Source organism: Pteronotus mesoamericanus, unplaced genomic scaffold, assembly GCF_021234165.1.
Source record: "Pteronotus mesoamericanus isolate MK-2021 breed Mesoamerican mustached bat unplaced genomic scaffold, CSHL_Meso_final scaffold_651, whole genome shotgun sequence".
Lineage (NCBI taxonomy): Eukaryota > Metazoa > Chordata > Mammalia > Chiroptera > Mormoopidae > Pteronotus > Pteronotus mesoamericanus.
Genome location: NW_026555325.1, coordinates 46667856 through 46690180, shown reverse-complemented (window position 1 = coordinate 46690180; position 22325 = coordinate 46667856). Strand labels below are relative to the sequence as shown.

Below are 22325 nucleotides of genomic sequence, written 5' to 3'. Positions count from 1 at the left end.
TTGCTTATAAGATCTAGGAAGATGAGAGACAAAGATAAAAGTAATTTTTCTACTCTACCTTTTCATACTTCTTGGTTTTTGAACCATGTAATGATATAATTTAAATGTAAATAAAATTTAAAAACATAGTTAATCTTAGCATAACTTTCAAAGCGAGATTGTAGATACCCCTTCTTTGTGATCTCTAAAAAAAGAAAGATTATTTCCAATTGCATATTAAATCTTATTATATCTACATCAGAAATGTTTTTCTTGCTAGGCACTCTTCTCCATTCTCTGTGCAATTACCTTGACTGCTAAATCAGCTTCTTCAATTACACAACTGTTATATATAATTCGGTCTGTCCTCCAACTGCCATGAGAATTATCTTATTAGTTTCCTACTGAAACTCCTTATTTTATTCCCTTTTACCCACGTGGTAAGAAGACCAAATCCCCATGTAAGGTACACAAGGTCCTTAAGATTAAAATGTAGACCCAAGCAACTTTTCCATACTCATCTCCTATTTTCTAATACCATCTAATTTAAAAGCAGGGTATGGAGAGAACTGAGGACAACAGGGACAAGAAACAGTTAAAAGACAGAAGATGAAGAAACAAAGGTCCAATAGAGTCAAAGGATTTTTTTGTAGGGAATAAGCTGGAGAGAAAGGTGATAGAGACTAAACTACTTAACACTGAAATTATGGAGGAGGCGCAGTTTTTAGCAATGACTAGGTATACAGTTTAGCTATAGGAATAAATGGCTAAGGCAGGATGCAGAATAAAATCCTTGGAGGAGAGGGGTAAAAGATCTGAGAATCTACAAAAGACTACATAGGGGATACTGAATTCACCAGAGTGATAGTAATCTGAAAGTCTAAAGAACAAGATTGAAAGCTGAGTGATATTTTTTAGATGGAGAGGAGAAAGGTCTGAAGTTGCAATGAGACACAATGATCTAAGAAATAGGTGAGAGAACACTGTTTGTGGGAATGCAGAGTGGTGCAGCCACCGTGGAAAGCAGTATAGAATTTCCTCAAAAAACTAAAATGGCACTGCCTTTTGATCCAGCAATCCCACTGCTGGGAATATGCACTAAGAATCCTGAATTATCAGTTCAAAAGAACCTATGCACCCTAATGTTCATAGCAGCATTATTTACAATAACCAAGTGCTGGAAATAGCCTAAGTGCCCACCAGTAAATGAGTGGGTCAAAAAACTGTGGTACATTTACACAATGGAATACTACACAGCAGAAAGAAAGAAGAAACTCCTACCCTTTGCGATAGCATGGATGGAACTGGAGAGTATTATGCTAAGTGAAATAAGCAAGTGGTGAAAGACAAATACCATATGATCTCACCTATAAGTGAAATCTAATGAATAAAACAAACAAATGAGCAAAAAAGAACCAAACACATGGAAATAAGGAACAAAATGACAGTGACCAGAGGAGGGGAGCGGGATAATGGGGGAAAGAAGGAGAACATGTACAAAGGACCCACGGACAAGGACACTGGGACAGGGATTGTCTTTGGGAGCGGGGGCTGGACGAGGCAGGGGTTGGATGAGGCAGGGGAGAGCAATGGGGAGAAAAATGAGGACAACTAACTGAACAAAAAAATTAAAAATAAAAAAAAGAAATAGGTATGAGAAATCAGCCATCATTTGAAAAGGTTGCAGGGCATACACTGCTCTCAGGGAGAGCCAGATGTCAATTAGAACGAGAATGTAATCAAAGAAAAGGCTAAGGACACAGGAGATTTTATTTGACTTACCATGAAATGGGGCATGTTAGGAGATAGGGATGTGTGAGAGACAGAGTTAGAAAAAGTAATGATTTGTATGAGAATAAAAGTCCAGGGTGATAAGGAATTTGAGATATCAAAGCTTTTTGTGTTCCTTGACATAAACAGGAATAAAAACATGAAAGGTTAGGAATGATAGTCCAAAAACAGTTAACAGTTGCAAAATTCTGACTTTTAAGGTCTTGCCATGATAGTAAGAGTTAATGGGAATCCCATCTGACACTGCAGATGAAGCATGGAAGAGAGAGAAGTTGTCTTACGCTACACGTCCACTACGAAGTCTTTCTTGATTGTTCTAGTCTGAGGTAAATGTTCCCTCCTCTCAATTTCTATAGTATTATCAATATCATTAAACAAGTTTTCATCTATTTAAATGTTCATATATTTTCACACCTACTTTCTCACTTATACGGTGAGTTCTTTCAGAGTGTAGGCCGTCACATAACTGTTTGAGGGCACCTACTCAACCTGTGTCTAGACGTTGTAAAGAAGCCAAAGGAGAATGAATGTTGTATTAAAATTAACAGATGTGAAATTTAGGCCATCCTCTACCGTATTCAACAGTTAAGTTATTGGGTAATCCACTCAAACTCTTGAGTGGTCACATGAAGATAAAATGGGAAGGGGCAGAAACAAAAATACTCTTTTTGCTAAAAGATCTGGGGCATGACAAAATGGTTTTCAGTGGTTCTCCCCAGTTGTAAAGATCTAGCAATCCTTATACCTTCTACTATTTTACGACTTGATATATGAATCATCTCATTAAAACCTGTAGGTGACGGAAAAGAGGAATTGCCCAAGATATAAGCATACATTCTTACAGCCTTAGAGATTAGTTTACCACCTTTTATTGGGCTAAGCTCAAAAAGCTAGATTTGTGGAAAGTTCTCTGGGTATTACCAATCAGAAGAGAAATCTACTGTCTTGGAGTAGAAAAATGTATTAGGATAAACAGTAAGTATATAATATGTATTTAGTTAGAGGATCTGTAAAGGAATAATTATATGGTTCTAGTTAACTCAGTAGAAATAATGTATATTAAATTGACAGCTGTTAGAGACTGTGTCCCTGTTAAGTGTTTCCTCCCATTGTGCCGAAGTCCCTATTTCCTGACCAATTATAATGAAGACATTATTGGTGACGTAGATGTCAGGAAAAAAACAAAAACAAAAACACAAAAACAACAACTAGAATAATATCTGTGGATACAAGTGAGAATATACTCTGTAAAAATCTAAGAGGTCGCTGGGGAATCCGAAAGAATGAATCCTCAGAAGATTCACTTCATGAATTAAGAGTATGAGAAAGGTTAGAAAGACATCAGAGTGTTTAAAATTGGTGCTATATAAATTTATATTTTGATTTTAGCACTACCTAATTCATTTAGTATTCCATTCTGTGCTATATGCACCGAGAAAAGGAAATACAGATAAGATGTATCCCTCCCTCCCAAAACAGTTGTTGAGAAAGGGAGACAGAATGTAATTCATTGCCAACAAATTAACAATGACATAATAGAAATATGTAGAAAATGTTATGGAAAAAGTCGAGAAGTAACTAAGTCTTTCTGGGAACAGAGGAAGACTTCAGACACTCCTTTAAGATTGTGCATAAACATCAAACTCAGAAATCAACTACATTAAAATTTGATTTATGTATTACCTCCCATTTCTACTATATACAGGGTGTGGCAAAAGTAGGTTTACAGTTGTTCATATTGGAAAATAATATAGTAGTTAACAAATAATTTAAAAAAAACTATTTTGTGTACTCACAACTGTAAACCTACTTTTGCCCCACTCTGGAGTACTTCATAGAAGTTAGGTGAAAAGTAAAAGAACTTACTAAAACAGAATAGGACATGAGAACCACTTTTAAAAAATTTAGTTATCACTAAATTACAAGTAGGAAAAGAAAAAAACAACAACCAACAAATCATGATCGATAATCAGCCCCACGCTAACTTTACAATATATCTAAATAGACACCTGCTTTCATTAATTAAAAAAGACACAAAAACAAAACCCACCCAAACTTTCAAGGTTGGAACTAAAAGAATACTTTCTTCATAAGGAAGGGACATTTAAACCAAAGTTCTAAATTGGAACTTCTCTTTGACTATACTGCCTCCACAACCCAGGCTGGGATGGGGGAAGAGGGCATGCCCCTTTAACATTGGTCTAATTGTGGGCAAAGACTTTTCCTTGATTCCTCATAGCACAGCTGAAACAAAAGTGGGACATTTAAAAGTTCTGGAGTAAAAGTGAAAATATGTAAAAAAGAATAAAATAAAAAAGATGCAAAGAGAACACCATAAATGTAGGCGACACAGATTATAAGCTACCACTTATTTCTTTAATTTGCAGTTCAATAAATGTGTCCCTTCTTTCTCATTTTTGGTTACTACCTCCTCCAAAATTTTTGGCCACCACCATCTTCCTAGAGACCCAAAAACTGTGTCAAGAGAGGGGGCCACCACACTCACTAACAAATCCCCACAGCCAGTTTTCTGGGTTTCTGCTACTGGCTAATGCCCTGCCTTTTCCCAGAATCTTGGAAACACAGCTCTTCAAAGCTGTGTCACCATTCTTCCAAACCTCTAAGATACATGAAGTCTCAATAAGCCTTGGCACTCACATTACATGGAAGTACGATAAGTGGGGAGTCATTCCTTCAATCACTTCTCTTTTGTACCAGTTAAAACCTCCTTATATAAATGGCAACCAATTCAGCATTTGCAATATCAGTGGGCTTCTAATTATTAAGACAAAAATTCAATTCAATTTTTAAAACTACAAACAATATTTTCTGCAAAAGAAAATACTGACAAAAGTCAACAAGTGTCTTTTATCTGAACTCATACATTTAACGTTATGCTCTGAACTCGTGACCTACAGACTTACTCATGTACATGTGAAACAGCCAAGAATAGCTAAGTTGGTTTCATATATTATCACACTGAGAAAAACTTCTAATTATGGAAAATAACTACTTTATAAATGAAAATATATGCAACAGGACTCCACAGGATTTGTTATTAAAAATTAAAGATGAAAACTGTAGTGCTCATCCTAAGGAACAATTCTAGCATTTCTTCAAATATTATCTACTTTAAATAAACTCATCGAATCCACTTGTAAATTATTTCCCTTTGGCTGTCACATTATTCAATATGCTTTCAAGGAACATGATGATGAAAGAAGAAAAACACCTCTTTCTAACATAACCATACTGGCAAGAACATCAACATTATCAGTATTCAAAGAATGTCCTGGCAGGTTAAACCTTCATAAAAAGAAGGAACACTATCTAATCCAAGATGTCAAAATAGCAATAGTACTTCTCATATTATGTGTGATTGTTTGTTTCTAATGCAAAAGAAATTTTTAAAAAAGAAAAAAGAAAAAATGCCAATATTGTCATGTTTAAATTTTAAGCAAAAGCATAAAATATTCTTCAGAAAAGTACATAAAATGTGATAAAAGTTAGCATGTTTAAAAGAAAAAGACTAAGACAAGAACTGTAATCAATGTTCAAAAAGATTTAAGAAAATGTGGCAACGTAATTTTGGGAATTTAACAATACATTTTAAAATTTGAGGTGCAACAACACTACTGAGAAATAAAAAAGTAGAAAAACAATTGTACTAAGAGAAAAAAACTTGAAGATAGACTGCTTGTAATTTAGTCTGTGACGTCTTTCTGTAATAATAGCTAATACCTAACTTTACTGTAAGACTTTTGATAATCTTACATTACTTTAATAGTATAACGTTCTCAGCCCACTCTCCAGGACCTGAAATTACTGAAGGCCATTGAGGGACTTGTGCTTGCACAATATACTGTAAGTTCAGATACACTGTCCTCCAGAAATAATAAAATGCAGAATATTATAAAACCCTACTTCCCATTCTCAAAAGAAAATGCCTATACTGATGATCTTATAGTAGCTGGGAAAATAATATAAACTTATGAAAAGTTTATAAGACATATTTATATACATATATAAACTTTATATATATGATATATGTATATTTGACTTTAAGTATTCATTTGTATTACATGAGGCAATAATCTTGTTTTATTCTTATGTTTTTTTTCTTACTCAACTTTTCTCTTTAGTTGTACTCATTTTTATAAATACGTAGTTCCTATCTTAATATTTCACATTTCCATCTATTTTCTTATCATTGTTTCTTCTGTCTTTGATCTCTTTTTAATTGGGTATATTGAACTTTTAATTACTAAATGTCCTTTGGATCAAGGTCATACAGTTATTCATATTAGCAGGGTGAGCCTCCATCTATCAACATCCTGAGGAATCACAGCATGGTAGAGCTGGAAGGGACATTAAGGTATCATTTGGTTGAGCTCTATGCCAGAAGGAGCAGATGGTTGCCTATTCTTTATGTTTTTCTGTTTTTAATATTTTTATGACCAAATATTTTATCATAAATATTTCACCACAGCTTGGTTCAATACAAAATCTTAATAACAAGTAAAAACACATGGAGAAGAAAGAAAACTGGATGAAAACTGTTCTGACCTCAGCACTATTACTTACTAGAAAATATAAAATGAGTCCTTTGATTACTTTGCGAAAACAATTCCTTTGATCACTTTGAACTTCAAGTTCCCCACACAAATAGAAATAATGCTGTATTATTAAGTACTCTAAACCCGGCAAAGAACTATATCAATATAGAGTACTATTAAAATGAGAAGCAACACAATAAAGACCTGAAATTCTGTAGGCATGTTCGTTTCAAATCCCATCATAACAATACTAGCTGGGCAACACAGAGCAAAGTACTGAACCTCCCTAAGTGCACTTCAGAGGACAACTGCAAAACTGGTATGTCTACCTTAGTTGATTGTAGCTGTGGATTACAGGCGTTTAATGCACCTAGATAGGTCCTGGCATTAGGTAGGTCTTTAATCAACGTTAATTCCTCACTCCCTGTCAGACTTTCATACTTCTGTAGTGTGGTTCTGCTCTCCTTCCATTAATTATTTTGAGGTACACATGTAGAATTTTATTGAAAAACAATCAAATTATGTGAACTTTTCTTTCCCCCAAGATTTATCAGTCAACAAGAGTTCCTCATCAGCCCTTTGAAAAATGGAAAAAATGAGGTAGTGAGTCCTTTAAAATACAAACTCTTCCAAAGAAACAATTTAGAATAGATGATTAAAACTGTCACTTAATTGTGAACTCCTTATAGGAAAAGAATGAGTCTTTGTCTTCATACTTATGAGTACTCAAATATTTCCTGGATAGAAAAGACTGCTGGCAGAATGCTGAGCTTAGAAATTAAGAAATATTAGGTTCAAGGAGACTGTATATAGATATTAGGTAAAGAATCTTTATTTACTAAGATTAAACTAAACAAATGCAGAAAAATTTCTGAAAAAGACTCTATATATCTGATTCAGATAAAAATACACTGTCCCTTTATTATATCATATACAAAAAAAAATTTTATAAAAGAACAGTAACTTACCTTGTTATGTATAAAGAGAATCCTTAAGTCAGGTTTAAGTATTCCATAGCTCATGAGGAGATCTAGGACCTTCTTTATTTCATCTTTACATTTTTTAGCAGTTGAGTAAAATTGCTTTCTTACAGGTAGATTCTTAAACAATCTTAAAGCAGTAACGGTTGTACCTGTTGGCAGGTAAGAGGAAAGCTTATTTAGATGTGGAAGGAACTTCAGATTTTCAAATCCATACACAGCCAGTAATAAACCCTGTCTATTACTGAAGGCCAGTCATCCTCCAACTTTGGGAACCCAAGGAGACTCAATTGCAAGCTATCCTGATCCTGTGCTAGATAGACTCTTTTATTTGTAACAGGCCTGACCTCCTAAGAATGATCTCTTCTACATGGTATAAACAAGAACAATCTTATTTCTATCACTGCAGAAAAACATGGGCTCAACAGAGTGTAGTATCTTAAATATCCTGCTGGTATTCAAACCACCTGGGGATAATGCTTAATCTACACTTTAAAATATAACAGATAGGTGTCTACATAGCCTATGTCATAACCTTAATTATTTCACAAAAAATTCTTATCTGAAATATCTAATTGCGTGGTTTAATTTATGGCCTCTTCTTCTGAACAAGTATTCAAAACAGGGTATTTTTTTAAACTTAATTTATTTAATGAGAAGTTAAATAAAGGTTTAAAAAACTATACTGTTAAAATATCAGGTTAATAATTAGTTTTTGTTTAAAAAAAAAAACACCATGAAATCAGAACCATGTTTTCCTCCAAATTCTTTAACATTAACAGTTGTTCTAAAAGTTCTTAAATGCTACTTTAAATATCTGGATGATTTATGAGTCTGATTATATGAACTATTTTTTCTCTTGACTATGGATCTCATTTTCCTTTTTTCACATCTCTTAATATTCTTATTTTTGCTAGGCATTGTGTACAAAAGAATAGATAATGAAGTCGACAATACTTTCCTCCAGAGAAGGCACTTCATTTCTCTTGTCAAGCAGCTAGGGTGAGGAGTGGATCTTTTCAATATAATCAGTTTATCTGTGTTGGAGCTGAGGTGCCTCTTCATTTAGTTCCAGTTCACTTCCAGTTTCAAGTATCTTTAAGACGGAAACAGGTCTCTTCCTCTAGCAATGCTTTGGGGCTTAAGCACTGAAAGACTTTTAAGAGCTTTCTTTCTGTCTCTAGCTCAGTTCCAGCTTTCTTCATCACTTGCTTACTCAGTAAAAGTCCTGAGATTTGGCATCTGGGGTGAACTAGCTCTGTGTTCGAGGTTCCCATCTTCTAATCTGTCATGTCAACTCACATGTGGCTGGCTATTCGAAGTTCAGCTGGTTTCTCCTAGGGTCATAAAAGGTCCCCTGCCTCTAGCAGGCCTGTTCTTTTGCCTGCTATGCCTCCTGATTCAGTGTTTCCAGGGATGCCAAATGGCCACTAGTCTCTAATCATAGAAGAGGTCATCTTTCTTTTCGACTTAATTCATTTAAACTTCTTTGTGACATAGTACTTCAATGGGTTCTTAAAAATACAATTTTTAAAATTGTGTTCTTCTTTTCCTGGTTACATAGAGAGCAATGGTCTCTTGAAATCTATATCCATCAGTCTTCTCTTGCTAAAACGTTATGCTACCATCTCTTCTGACCTAACATTTTCCAACTCAAATGTTCTTTTTTGAAAATTTTGCTAACTTTCCTCTTGGCAGCTAGCGGCTGCTTTTTACTATTATTACTTATTTACTCATCTGTGTTGTCCACTAGTCAGTTCCTTTGCTCATCTGGGTTCTCCACTAGCCCGTGACAAATATAATGGCATATCCTGTAGCTGTTAACAGATGGTGTGTAGGAGGGCAGGGAGAAATCAGTAGAGCAAAATATAAATGTGTTTGTGAAAGGAAAAAATATATGTTGATTTTTAAAATATATGTTATATATCAAAGACCACACTATATATAATCCATATATATTAACTGGTAATTGCTTTAGCAGCTAAAAATATCCTCAAAGTAAACTGAAAATTACCAATAAGCCAAGAATATTATGTTGAAATAAAATTTAGTGATGGAAAACTTTGCTGATTCAAAATAAAATATATAGCCTTAAACAAAAGTACCAAGTGATAATGATCTATCTATAGGGAGGAGGCTCTAGAATATACTATCATATTTTACAAGAGAATTGCTCAGCTCTCTAACTTTAGCGCATTCTACAAACACCAGAATTAAACTGCAGTCCTGTGATATGCTCCCTGTTATATTTTTATACAATGCCTATGTTATGCCATTTATATAGGCAGCTATTTATATTCCTAATGTAAAGAGGTATGATTGATTGAATATATCAGAATTTCCTTAAACTATTTATTAAAGTTTCATTCTCAAGATTAAAAAATCTTTCAATACATGCACAATCACACATAGCAGGGATTTACAAAGAACATGATGCTCTACTCTAGTAACAGGGTAGGGAAAGGAAATAGCCTCTCGGAGTACTTTAAATATACTACTTTTGGCATCTGAGAAATTCCTAAGGAAGAAGAAGTACTAGGAGGTGTTAAAAGAATTTTTCCAGGACAGTAAATCAATTTAGAAAGCTTAATACTGATTAGGATAAAGGGAACAGAAATGATGACAAAAAATGAATGATTAAAACAAATAATTTAGTCAGAGTACTTGGTAAAAGAATTTAAAAGCTGAAGACTTATTTTTATATTTATTTTTTTTAAATGTGTTAAAATAAAAGCAAACGGAAGGTAAGAGTAATTTTAAATGGCATACTGTTAAACACAAAAATCATTTTAAATGGCTAAATTAACCCATAAAACAAATACCTATACCAGAACTGGAATCTCCAGTAAACTATTTTTAAACATTTTAAAATGTTTTTTTTAAGGGGTAACAAATTTTCCAATGCTTAAAAAAGATCTTTTGCAAGTTGCCCCTGCATCTACAGTTAGGGTGTCTACAGGTGCCATCTTATCAGATGATATGAGGAGTAACTGCTAAGTAAGGATGTTTTACATGACAGCAGAAATTAATCTACAAGAACTCTAAATGCACAGGTATTAATTAAGATGGCTGAACTGTAGTTTTATCTTACACAGAAAATATTTAAATGGAAGCTGAATGACAGCTGCTGGTGAAATGTGAGTACGTGATTCAATCACTCAAAAACTATCAGCACTAAGGCAATATAAATGTAAAATGCTTTTGAAAGTGTTTGTGGATTTCTATAATATGTCCACCTAAGAGCTTGATTTTTTTTTGAAATCAAACTAATCAAACAGTTTGAATCTAAGAGCTTGATTTTTTTATTGTTGTTTCCATAGCCAATAAACTGTAATTAGGAGAAAAAAGTGAGCTATGAAAGGCAATTACTTTTTTCTCCTAGTTTAGCAGCTACTGAATTTCCAAGTATGCTGTTTCTTAAGGTAAAAGAAATATTGCTAAAGAAAATACAGTTCATTTATTGACTGTAGAAATCCCTTAATATGCATACCTGATCTCACTTACTAAAAACAGGACACTTAGGTCAGAAGAAAAGAAAAATCAATCAGAAACAGGCAAAGATCAGGATTCCACATTTAAGAATTGTTATTTCATAGTTTTCATGGAGATGAATGTAGGAAAGCATGAAAAGTATGAGTGATGCAAAGCCACTGGCCATCCAGATTAGGCTGGCTACTACTAAGATAAAAATAAATACATTTAAGTTTTATAAGGTGACTAGATTACTTCAAAGTACTCTACTGGATAGCCACTCAAATATCTCCTAATGGTTTCCTAATTTGAACTCCTAAGAACTGGGGTTAGAGCATTTCTGGAGAGTAACCATATTTAAAAATGCCTCTCTTTGTCCTAATCTTCCAAACATAGAAAGAATCACAATATTATTCTAAAATAAAACATGTACATTATTATGTGTCACATTAATTAGTAATTAGATAAGCTCATTTTTATGAACTGAATTAGAAAAAATTTTATTGTGTTTTCTTAGGAGTTTTACTCTTTCCCCCATGTGGATACAAAAGTGTTATTTCTTAATGGAAAAAACTAATCAATAACTAATTGGAGGTTTATAAAAAAAGAATGAGAAAATTTGATATTAGTGTTAAGATACAAGAAAATAAATTTCAATGAAGAAACGCAAGTCATTTGAAAAAATAAATCAAATAATTTAACATTAAAACTGGAGGGAATAAACCACAAAAGAAATATAATACACTGATAAATTATAGGGAGAGAGCACAAAATTAAAAATGAATTTACAATACAAATTGGAGAAGAAGGGCAACCAACAACAAAAACACAGGTTCCTTTTCAGATTTAACAATTTTTGTGGACATGATTCTGGAGAGGTTATACCTTTAATATTCTCTCAACTTTAAACATCCTATTACCAAAAGTTAGCAGTATGAGAAAGATTAAAGGAGATACGTGAAATGCAAGCCTGAAGAGATTATTCCCCACTTAAGGGTACTCAGAAATATAAAATGTCAATTAAAATACAATAAAATTACTTAAATGTATTAAACACTAAAAATATAAATGACCAATAGCAATAATAATTAAAATAATTATTTACTTTAAATAATACAGAAAAGGAGTAAGTAGATGAGGGTATTATATGAAACATTACTGAAGAGTTAGTAATTTTTTAAACTGAGTGATGGGACCTTGGCTGGTGTGGCTCAGTGGACTGAGCACTGGACTGCAAACAAAGGGTCTCTGGTTCGATTCCCAGTCAGAGCACATGCCTGGGTCCCCAGTAGGGGACACATGAGAGGCAACCACACATTGATGTTTCTTTCCCTCTCTTCCTTCCCCTCTCTATAAAAATAAATAAAATATTTTTAAAAATAAATAAAATGAGTGATGGGTACACTATCCAATCTCCTTGTGCACGTTTGAAGTTTTTGTAACTAAATATATTTTAAATTATTTAGTTGTAATATCTTGATGATATGGGTTTATTACCATGATTACAAAATCAGCAATGTTTTAGGCATCTCAATCAAGTATTATCCTTCATATATAAAAGTGACAGTAGTAATCCAGCGAGAATAAAATAACTGCTCTTACAGTTTTTACGGAAGAGTAACTAATCAATGTTGTTGTCCAAAGTTTTTTACACAGTTCCTCTTGAGACCAATTCTAAGTATTTAGGAGACTGGTAGCTAAAGTAGAGGCCAAATGTTCACTTGGAAGTTGACTAGCTATTATCAAGCCTGAAACATTTGAATCAAAGGAGTGAGAATTTTTAAGAATAAACCATTAAGACAGAAAAGGCAAAGAATGTTACAAAGCTACTCTCTTACCTTGACCAAGATGTGAAGGTTTTTGAGAAATTATGTGACCACTGCCATCTAAAACATACTGGGTGCTAAAATTATCAGCAGCTGTCCTTGTTGTAATTAAAACCTGGAATTAAAAAAAACCCCAAAACTTCTAATAAAATTATAATTTTTACAGAGAGCTCATTATCAAACCCGATTTAAAACAATTATATATTTACTTAATATTGAAGACTTTAATAAATTCTTATGGCCACTATTCTTATATTGCTTTGAATTACATTAATAAGCAATATATTTTTAAGTTAAATTACCAATTTTTAAATATTTTACTTTAATTAAAATACTCATATATTTTAGCCTGAATTTTAGCCATATAAAAATAGCCTGAAGTGGCTATTTTTACTATATGTGTTGTGTGACTCATTTATAAAATCAAAACCTCAAATGCATTAGGTAAGCTTGCTTTTTTAACAGACTATAAATTTGTTAGTAAATAATCCTTTTGTAAAGTTATCATTCCCTCCTTTTATATTTTGTATAATACTGCATTTCTGTATTTCAAGTTAATGGTTCAAAAGAATAAAAACATACAAATTAACACATACATATGTATGCCCAATTTTTTCTTAAACTCTGCTTACACATCTCCTAAGATTTGTATGAGAGTATAACAATAGTAAACCATATCCTTGCCAGAAAATACCATAGGTAGGGTGTAGAGATGCTGGCTGGCAAGGAGAGCAGGGTGGATTCAGAAAAAGGTAGCTTTCTCACACTTCTGGTGAACAATGCTGACCCCAAATCGGAAGCAATCTTTCTTGGCCATCCTTGGACTGAACAGAACTGGTTATCTTAAAATAAATCTATATGGCCCTGACCGGTATGGCTTGGTTGGGCATAATCCCACAAAGTAAAAGGTTTTCAGTTCAATTCCTGGTCAGGGTGCAAGCCTGGATGTGGGTTAGTAATGAGAGGCAACTGACTTGATGTTTCTCTTCCTTTCTTTATCCCTCCCTTACCCTCTCTCTAAAAGCAAAAAAATAAAATCTTAAAAAAAAAATCTATGTAACACAGAAAGAAACTACAAATCCAGCTCCACTGCTAGAACTTAACTAGGTCCAGCTGAGTCTATATCTGATTGTTCTGTCACCCTGTTCTAACCATGCACCGATTTATCGTAGGCCATATGGCTCTGTGGAACATGTGGATACTATGCAGGGAATTGAAAAGAAGTCATCAGGAGATAGGATGGCTTCTCTCAGGAATAGTACTAGTATGGTCTATTAGATTCACTCTAAGGGTGACATCCACAAAATCCTCACCAGGGGCATTGCTTCAGGCTGCTATTTCTGCAATAACGGCTCTCTAATAATCTTAAGCGATTATTTTACTTCTTCCAATAATATAATCCATGTTTCAAAACTGTGTAATTTAAAATTTTTTCTGATAATTAATCTTCTCAGCTACTTCACAACTCCACTGTGTCCAACAGTGATTTCTTCTAGTAAAGTTTGTCAAAATAAAGAAAACAGATTGCTAGAAATTTTCTTTGTCTCTAATCACTTTATGATTGTCCCTTTAAAAACAATTCTCCATTTAACCAACCACTTCTCTAAAATGCCAAGGTCAACTGAATTCTATTTCTATTCTCTAAAGACCTAGCCACCTGACCTAAAGTTGGTGTCAATGAGCAAAGGCAGCCCTGGAACTCTGAGTTCTAGCACTAACTCTGCCAGTGGCTTACTAGATGGTCCTGAATAAATTACAGTATCATCTTTAAGGGGAGGGTGATGATAAGATGAAGATGATGCTAATACTTTATAAGGTTACATTGGTTTTGCTTTAACTACATTAAAGCACTTTACAGATATTAACTTGTTCATCCTTTAAGAACATTAGTGAATAGTAAATATACTCCAGCCTAGATGAATAAATTAAAGAACTAAAAAGCAAAATAGGACTTATAGGACTCATAATGTAACTCATGTTCAAGTAAAAAGAAAAAAAAAAAGAACACAGTATTATTTTCCAACATTAAACTTTTAAAAATTAGAATGTGTAGGGTACTATGAAAATTCACTTAGGTAGGAAAGGCTTTGCAATTCACTACTAAAGATAGTGAAGGATAAAACACATTAAGCATGTTTCACAAATTCATGAAATACAGTGTGTTCCTCAGAGGAAGGAATTGTATTTCAAGAGTTCATTTCATCATATGACCCTGTGTCCTAGGCAGGAAACCTTTTTTTGGACCAGGCACAGGTTCAGAATGTGTAAGCAGTCCAGTAGCTAGCATTTGAACCTGCAGTAACTCCACCTCAGAAATATTGCTAATATACATATTATTACCAATGCCTCTTAATGGAGACATTGAGGGATTGTGGTAGTGAATGAATCTAGCAGTGTTAGTAAAAGAAATACGAAAATTTATTCAAAGAATTTTAAAAGAAGTTTATTTTAAAAGAGCTTTTAGAATTTCTTAGAGGACCTTAGAGGTTATATTAGCTATCACTTATTAAAAACTGATTCTGGTTCAGTTACTGAGTTTCAAGAAATTATACTATTACAAAGCTCAAGTTAAACAAAAGCACTTGAAGTTTAGATAAGCACATTTTTCCTCAATGTCTTAGATAAAAAGTAAATTATACACTTAAGATATGTACTGGTAAATCATGCAAAAAGTCCTCCCTTGAGAAAAATTCATTAGATAATTATGTTACAGTTTTGTTTTTGCTTGTTTTTACTGACTTTTGGAAGAATGCTTCCAAGAACCATCAGTCTGAAAACCAAAGTAAGTAAATGATCTTCCTGATTCAACTAAGTATGGATCTTGCCTGGATGACTTAAACATCTTTTTCTTACTGTGTGTAAGTATGCCCGCCTGCCTGTGCATAGCTGTACACTAATATAGGCATTCTGACATCAGAACCTTCTCCCAGATACTCCACTAGGGGAGACCAGCAACAGAGAGACCTTGGCTCTGTCTTTTCCCTTTTCAACAAGAGTTCTCTTACCTGTGAAGAGGTTGTATCTAGGAAGCAGAATCTTCAAAAATTCCTGTTGCCTATTCTAACTAAAGCTCCACCTCCATGGTTCCAAAAAGACAGAAGGTACCATACACTGTGCAGCAAGAGGCAGGAACCATTGGAATTATACTAGGGGCTTCCTCCTACCCTATTATAGCTAAGTGGGCCCACAAAGATGGGGGTCTCAACTTCATCTCCAAAACAGAATGACTCAGCTTCTCATTCTATCCCTTTGAAGCCATGGAGGTTTAATGCAATATAAAACAACAACAAACCTACAGGTCTCATATTAGCTCATCACAAAATTATGTACAGTAAACTTGACAGGTCAGAATACCCAGCACACTGTAACCACTTCAAGAAATGTTGGCTGGATATATCAATAAACATGAGTATTACGCAGAGGATGGCTGGCAATTCTAATTCTTCTGAAGGAAAATCAAAAGGAAAAACATGGTTTATGAAACACTAAAATAAAGACCTTTGGTGAAAATTAGAAAGAATTTACCTAAAAATGGCTGTCAAATTTTAGAAAGGATTTCCCCCAAATATTGAGGAATTTGCATAAACTTTGAAAGTTGAGGTGAAATACTGCTTGCCAACATGGTAATGAGCAAGGCTGAGGACATCATCACCTATATGATACAGCTGCATATCACCTTCCATATTTAAGTTCAGAGTAAAAATAACTCACTATATGACACATGACAATATTCAAGATACTTGAATATGTATTATTTCCTTTGACCTTCAAATCATTATCCTTACTTTATAAAATAAAAAAGAAAAAACTCTCAGAAACCTGTTCTATACCTTTAGCCAAGTCTTATGCAAACACTTGGGAATGAGAATTAGGTTCCTGACTCTTAGTTCAGAATTCGTTCTGATTTTCAGAATACAAAACAAAACTGTTCTGCATTCCTCCTGAAACTGAGGTATAATTTAGCCTCCATTTAAAATCAAGTTCAAAAAACTTGTATGAGTTTCTTAAACATTTCTTTGGAGGGAAAAAAATACTATTTTTAATATAATGTATGTAAATTATCAACTTACAAAGAAAACATTTTTTACTGCATTTCATTATGTGACAGGAACAATATGCACAGTATTCGTAAAAAATTTTATGAATAGGTCAAAACAGAATTTTCACTTGAGTTCATTCTACAGGGTATGCTTAATAATTAGTACCAGAAATTTAACACTGAAGGATGGCCTATATAGCAAAATTAGTACTCTACAAACAACATAAAATTTCAAGAGAAGTTATGCTTCATGATATCACTTAAAGAAAACCGCATCATTGAATTTCTGCCAGTCACTGATACATTCATCATAGATTATGAAATCAGTAATTCCATTTTAAAATACCAGTAGGATACTCTGTAGATATAAAGAGTATTTTACACCTTTGGACTGTTTGATTCTAAGATTTAAAGTCATTTTATTATTGACAAACTGGAAAACTGCCCATTCTTTTAAAGTGTATAAAGAATAAAGAATTAGATGTATTTTAAATTTATCTTGCCAATTTTGCTCAAAGTCTACATTTTTCTTTTTATAACTAAAATTATTAACATCTTTAAAATAATCTAACAAAAAAGTAATTCCAATAATTGGAGTTTTGGGGAACAGCTATTTAATATTGGGACAAAACACTACCCCAATTACATACACATTGGGGCAAAAGTACGTTTACAGCTGTTTGTATGAAAAATGATAACAGTAATTAATAAATAATAATACAAGAATAAACTGTGTCTCCTGCTCACAACCATAGCCCTACTTTTGCCCTGCCCTATATTATCAATCTAATGATCCTGAGATGATTTACATCTATATGTTTAATATTATCAGCATCAGTTAGTTTGCACATAAAATAACCAAATCATTAAATTTTATTATGTAATTGCAATCTCTATCCAAAAATTTTCAAAATAAATTGGAGCCTTAAAATAAATGTGAAACTTCTATAAATGAAATTCTGAGTGATGAAGAATATTAAGTTTAAAAAGTGATTTTTCCCAAAAAAGCACTCATTAAGTCTTCCTGAGTAGCAACAGTATTTAAGTGTAATTGATCTTAACAAGCATATATTGCTTTCTGTATTTCTGAAACACTATTCAGAACCCTCGCCACATAAGTTTCAAACTTGACTTCTCCTGATATCTATGGAGCTTTACCACTGCAGGCCTGGGATATTTATTATTTAAATATGAGGTACTTGAAACTTATAAATACCTTTCTAACACTAATAAGGCAGCATGACCTACTGTGGGACACTCAGCACTGGGAAGCATGAAACTGGAACTGAATTCTTAGTTTTACCACCAATGAACTATGTATCCCAAAATAAGTCAAATTTTCTTTTTCTTTTTTTCTAAATCTTTATAGGTGCTTTACTCAGGTGGTCATCGATCTGAGAAGATGGCAGGTTTGTACCCTAACAGACCGTCTTATAATTTTCATATTCCATTTTTACTTCACTGTACATCATTCCTCTGGAGTAAACTTCTTAGCACAGCACCCTGCATACAAAGAGGTATTAGCCTACTGATTATGAGACTGTGTTTTGAAGTCGGGGTGAGAAGACCTGGTATTTGGTCTTCACAAGACCTCAGTTTCCTTACCAGTTTTATGAGACTGAACCATAAAACCTCATTATAGAACGGCTTACACATGAAGGAGACTGAGATAGAGACTAGTTAGGACAGTTACTGGGGAGTGCTCCTAGGGTGATCTCCCGTGGGGACGCAGCAGAAAGAGAAGCGAGGCTGTGCCACAGTCACAAGGCCTTGGCTGACCCCAGGGAGACACTCTGGAGCACAGATAGTATGGCAGAGTTGTGAATTGGAACGGGGCCTTTACAACCCCTTATCAACCAGTCACTGGATGCGCGTGTCCTGTATGACATGAGTAAGGCAACTCTTTTTAGCTGAGGTAAGGGCAAGCTCCAGAGGGAGACTGAGCTGTGAGTATTCAGTCACCAATACTCTTGGTAGCTGGGAAACTGAGTGCTCAGTCCTGAAACAGGGTTCTGGGTAGTGACTAGGGTCCATTACTATTACCACCAAAGTTCTGAATTTCCTTTACCTTTCAAACTTAAGTCATCCTAAAAAATTTTGTCTGTGACAAAAATAATACATATAGTAAGATTCCATTTAGATCCAGTTCAAAAAACAGTTAGACCTAATCTTTGTTGATATAGGTCAGAATAGCAATTACTTTGAGGAGCACTGACTGGGAGGGGGCATGAGAGAACCTTCAGGGGTAATGACAATTGTCTGTATCTGGATCCAGAGTACGTACGTATGTGTACGTACGTGTGTGTGTGTGTACACACACACACACACACACACACACACACACACACAAACACACACCCCCCCCGCCGTGTGTCTGTATCTGGATCCAAAGTATACAGATATAAAAATTCACAATTCACAACACACACACACACACACACACCTGTGTGTGGTTCTCCCGAAGATTTAAAAGCATAGAGATGCCACAAAATGTTGTTAATATTTTCTACAAGCATTTGATGTTATAATGTGAAAACTGAATACTATTTTTTAAATTCATAGTTTTCTATTATTGTGATACTTTGACAATTCTTTTACTCCTTTTGTAATTTTGATGAGCAAACATTATTTTAAGTATCTATATTCAAGGCATTCAAATGCCTCAAAAAAATGAAACAAAAGATAAAGTGATAGAAACAGACATCAAGTGGGTTCAAGTAATCAAATAAAGAAACAGAACAGAGAGTACCACTGGATAAGGACTCGCAAAACAGCCATCTAAAATCAGATCTACAGTGTAGATTTGGATAAATCATATGGCCTATGTACAATATACTTTAAAAGACTAAGTATAGTGCTGCCACCTAGCAGACAAGGCCAATAATGACTAATTTCAGTTCTGAAAGGTTCTTAGAAAATAAAGAAATGCTAAATTATATATTTTTCAACAAAACTTACTGCCAAAATAAAGCTTAAAGATGACCTACTAAATTTGGGCAATAGCTAAAAAAATAAAATACTTACGTTTTCACGCAAATTATATGATTTCTTAACACAGTCACCAAGAGCTTATACAATAGTACTAGTACTGGGAGCTTCAGGTTTCCTGGTACAAATCCCATCCCACTTATAAAATAGACTCTTTCTCGAAGATCCCAGGGCTATTGGTTCCCATAAACAGTCTCTGGGGCAAATGATAGGCAATGCCCAATTGTACCCTCTAGTCACTCTTCCCTAAAATCTCTTTGGAGGCTCAGTAAACTTTAAATAAACTTTAAATAAATCAAATGCTAAGAAAATAGCAGAAACACAAAATGTGCTAGTACTGGGACAGAAGTTTCAAGCAGAGTGCACTTAAGGAATGATAAAGTCTTTCCTCCTTTAGTGATGTCTGAACACCTGACTTCTAAGCAAGGGCCCACAATCTTTGTGCTAGAACTGCAAAATCGGCTACTCTAAACTCCACCTCCTCTCACCCCCACAATTCTTCTTTCTTATCTAGGTAACACCTTACAGAGCCCTGCCATCAAAGAGTTAATGGACCCTACCCACAAAAAAATGGAGAAAGCCTACACTATGGCAACACTCTACAGGCAGAAGGGCAGAGGGAAGATCACTACGGTAAGCCTGGAGAATATACGACTGCTGGGGACCCTAGGCTACCAATAGATGTCCAGAGACCAGATGAAAAGAAACAACATCTTATGTCCCTGACACTTTTCACAGACAAAAGATACAAAATCCTATCATTTTACTACACCCGAAGATTCTTACCTAAATAGGGTCTGCCAGCATAAGCACAAATGAAGATTCACATGATCTCTGGACAAACTTAAGATAGTTAAAAACACCCTCACAATCACCACGTCTCTCACTAGCACACACATACTATCACTCTATAAAACAGGCAAACAGCATAACACAAAGAATAATGTGACAAAATATAACTGAAATACAAGCAAATGAATGCCTAAAAATGCCTAGAAAACAAGGTTCTAGATGAGCTTTGCCACAAACTAGTTGTACAATCTATTGCAGAGGCAGGCATTGTACCATTGGTACTCGGCAATCAAGTGGGTCAGGCACTGAATTCAAAGGTTTATAAACACTGAAATCACCTAACCATCAGCCAGGAGAGCAAAATTCTAGTATCCAATCTGACTCTAACTAGGGGTTTCAGTCAACTCAATTCACATCTCTAGGGCACAATCTAATTATCTGTACTGAGTAGATTAGTATTTCCAGAGTGTGTTCCATAAAACAACTGAAATGGTATGTTCTCAATAAAAACGTTTCATAGTCAAGTAGGTGGCAGGGAAATAAGCTTACTGTAAACCACCAACCTTAGAGACTCACAATATGCTTTAATATAGTTAAGGTTCTGAAAAGTGCTTATAGTTACGGTATCTAATTTTATTGAATACACTTTTTCCAAGCCAACAGGCCACTGAAACACTTTTTCCTCTTCTAAATATAAACACTGCAACACATACTTTACTATTCCTCAAAAAATTAAAGAGAATTATCATATAACCCAGTAATTCACTTTTGGGGATACCAGGTTTGTCTGGAAAAAGTCCAGCCATTGTTAATATAACAAGAACAGTTTGCACGACATCCATGTAACCTGACAGCCAAGAGAGTGGACTGGAATGTGCACATGTGAACAACGATGACTTCACTGTACTAGTCAGCAGGAGCAGTAGACGCCACTGAGTGAGCATGTATACTGTGTGGCCATCACATTCAAAATGACTAAGTGAGCTAAGCAACAAATCTACATCAAATTTTGCATTAAGCTTGAACAGTCCTCCACTGACACTATTTAGATGATTCAGAAGGCCACAGCTGTGGGCAACTGGTGGTTGGCAGCTTCATCACAATGTGCCCACTCATGCATCATGTCTCGTGCAGAGTTATTTTGCGAAACATCAAATCACCCAGGTGACTCAGCCCCGCTACAGCCCAGATTTGGTGCTCCGTGACTTCTGGCTTATCCCAAAACTAAATCACCTTTGAAAGGGAAGAGATTTCAGACTGTTGATGAGATTCAGGAAAATACAACAGGGCAGCTGATGGCAATTGGGAGAACTATGTGAGGTCCCAAGGTTTTGAAGGGGACTGAAGTGTCATTGTCCTATGTACAATGTTTCTTGTATCTTGCTTCCCAACTGCCAATAAATGTCTCTATTTTTCATGTTACATGGCTGGATATCTTCCGGACAGACCCTGTATACTCAAAAGAAGTGAAAGCAGGGGCGCAAACAGACCTCAGTACACTAATATTCATAGCAGTACTATTCACAATAGTAGATGAAAGGTGGAAACAACTCAAATGTCCATCAACAGATGAATGGATAAACAAACGTGATCTAAGCATACAATGAAATATTATCAGCTTTAACAAAAGATGAAATTCTGATACATGTTATATGTACAAAGTTTGAAGACATTTAACTAAGTGAAATAAGCCATATACAAAAGGACACATATTGTATGATTCCATTTATGTGAAGTAGCTAGAATAGTCAAATTCAGAGAGGAAGTAATATAGTGGTTATCGGGGGATAGGCTGAAAGGAGAATGTGGGCAGAGTTTAGTTTGAGATGATGAAAAAGTTCTGGAGATGGATGGTGGTGACGGCTACACACAATGTGAATGTATGTACTTGAAATGTCACTCA

At 34.5% G+C, this 22325-nt stretch overlaps 1 protein-coding gene across 2 annotated transcripts in view; it reads right to left on the bottom strand.

Moving 5' to 3' along the window:
* Positions 1–22325, bottom strand: part of PMS1 (PMS1 homolog 1, mismatch repair system component) — a 65839-nt gene that overhangs the window by 32210 nt on the left and 11304 nt on the right. For both annotated transcript variants that reach the window (XM_054562565.1, XM_054562567.1), the window contains exons 4-5: positions 12616–12718; positions 7295–7458 (exon numbers count right to left, since the gene is read on the bottom strand). In XM_054562565.1, the coding sequence (XP_054418540.1) occupies positions 7295–7458; positions 12616–12718 (267 nt within the window). The remainder of the gene's footprint in view (positions 1–7294; positions 7459–12615; positions 12719–22325) is intronic.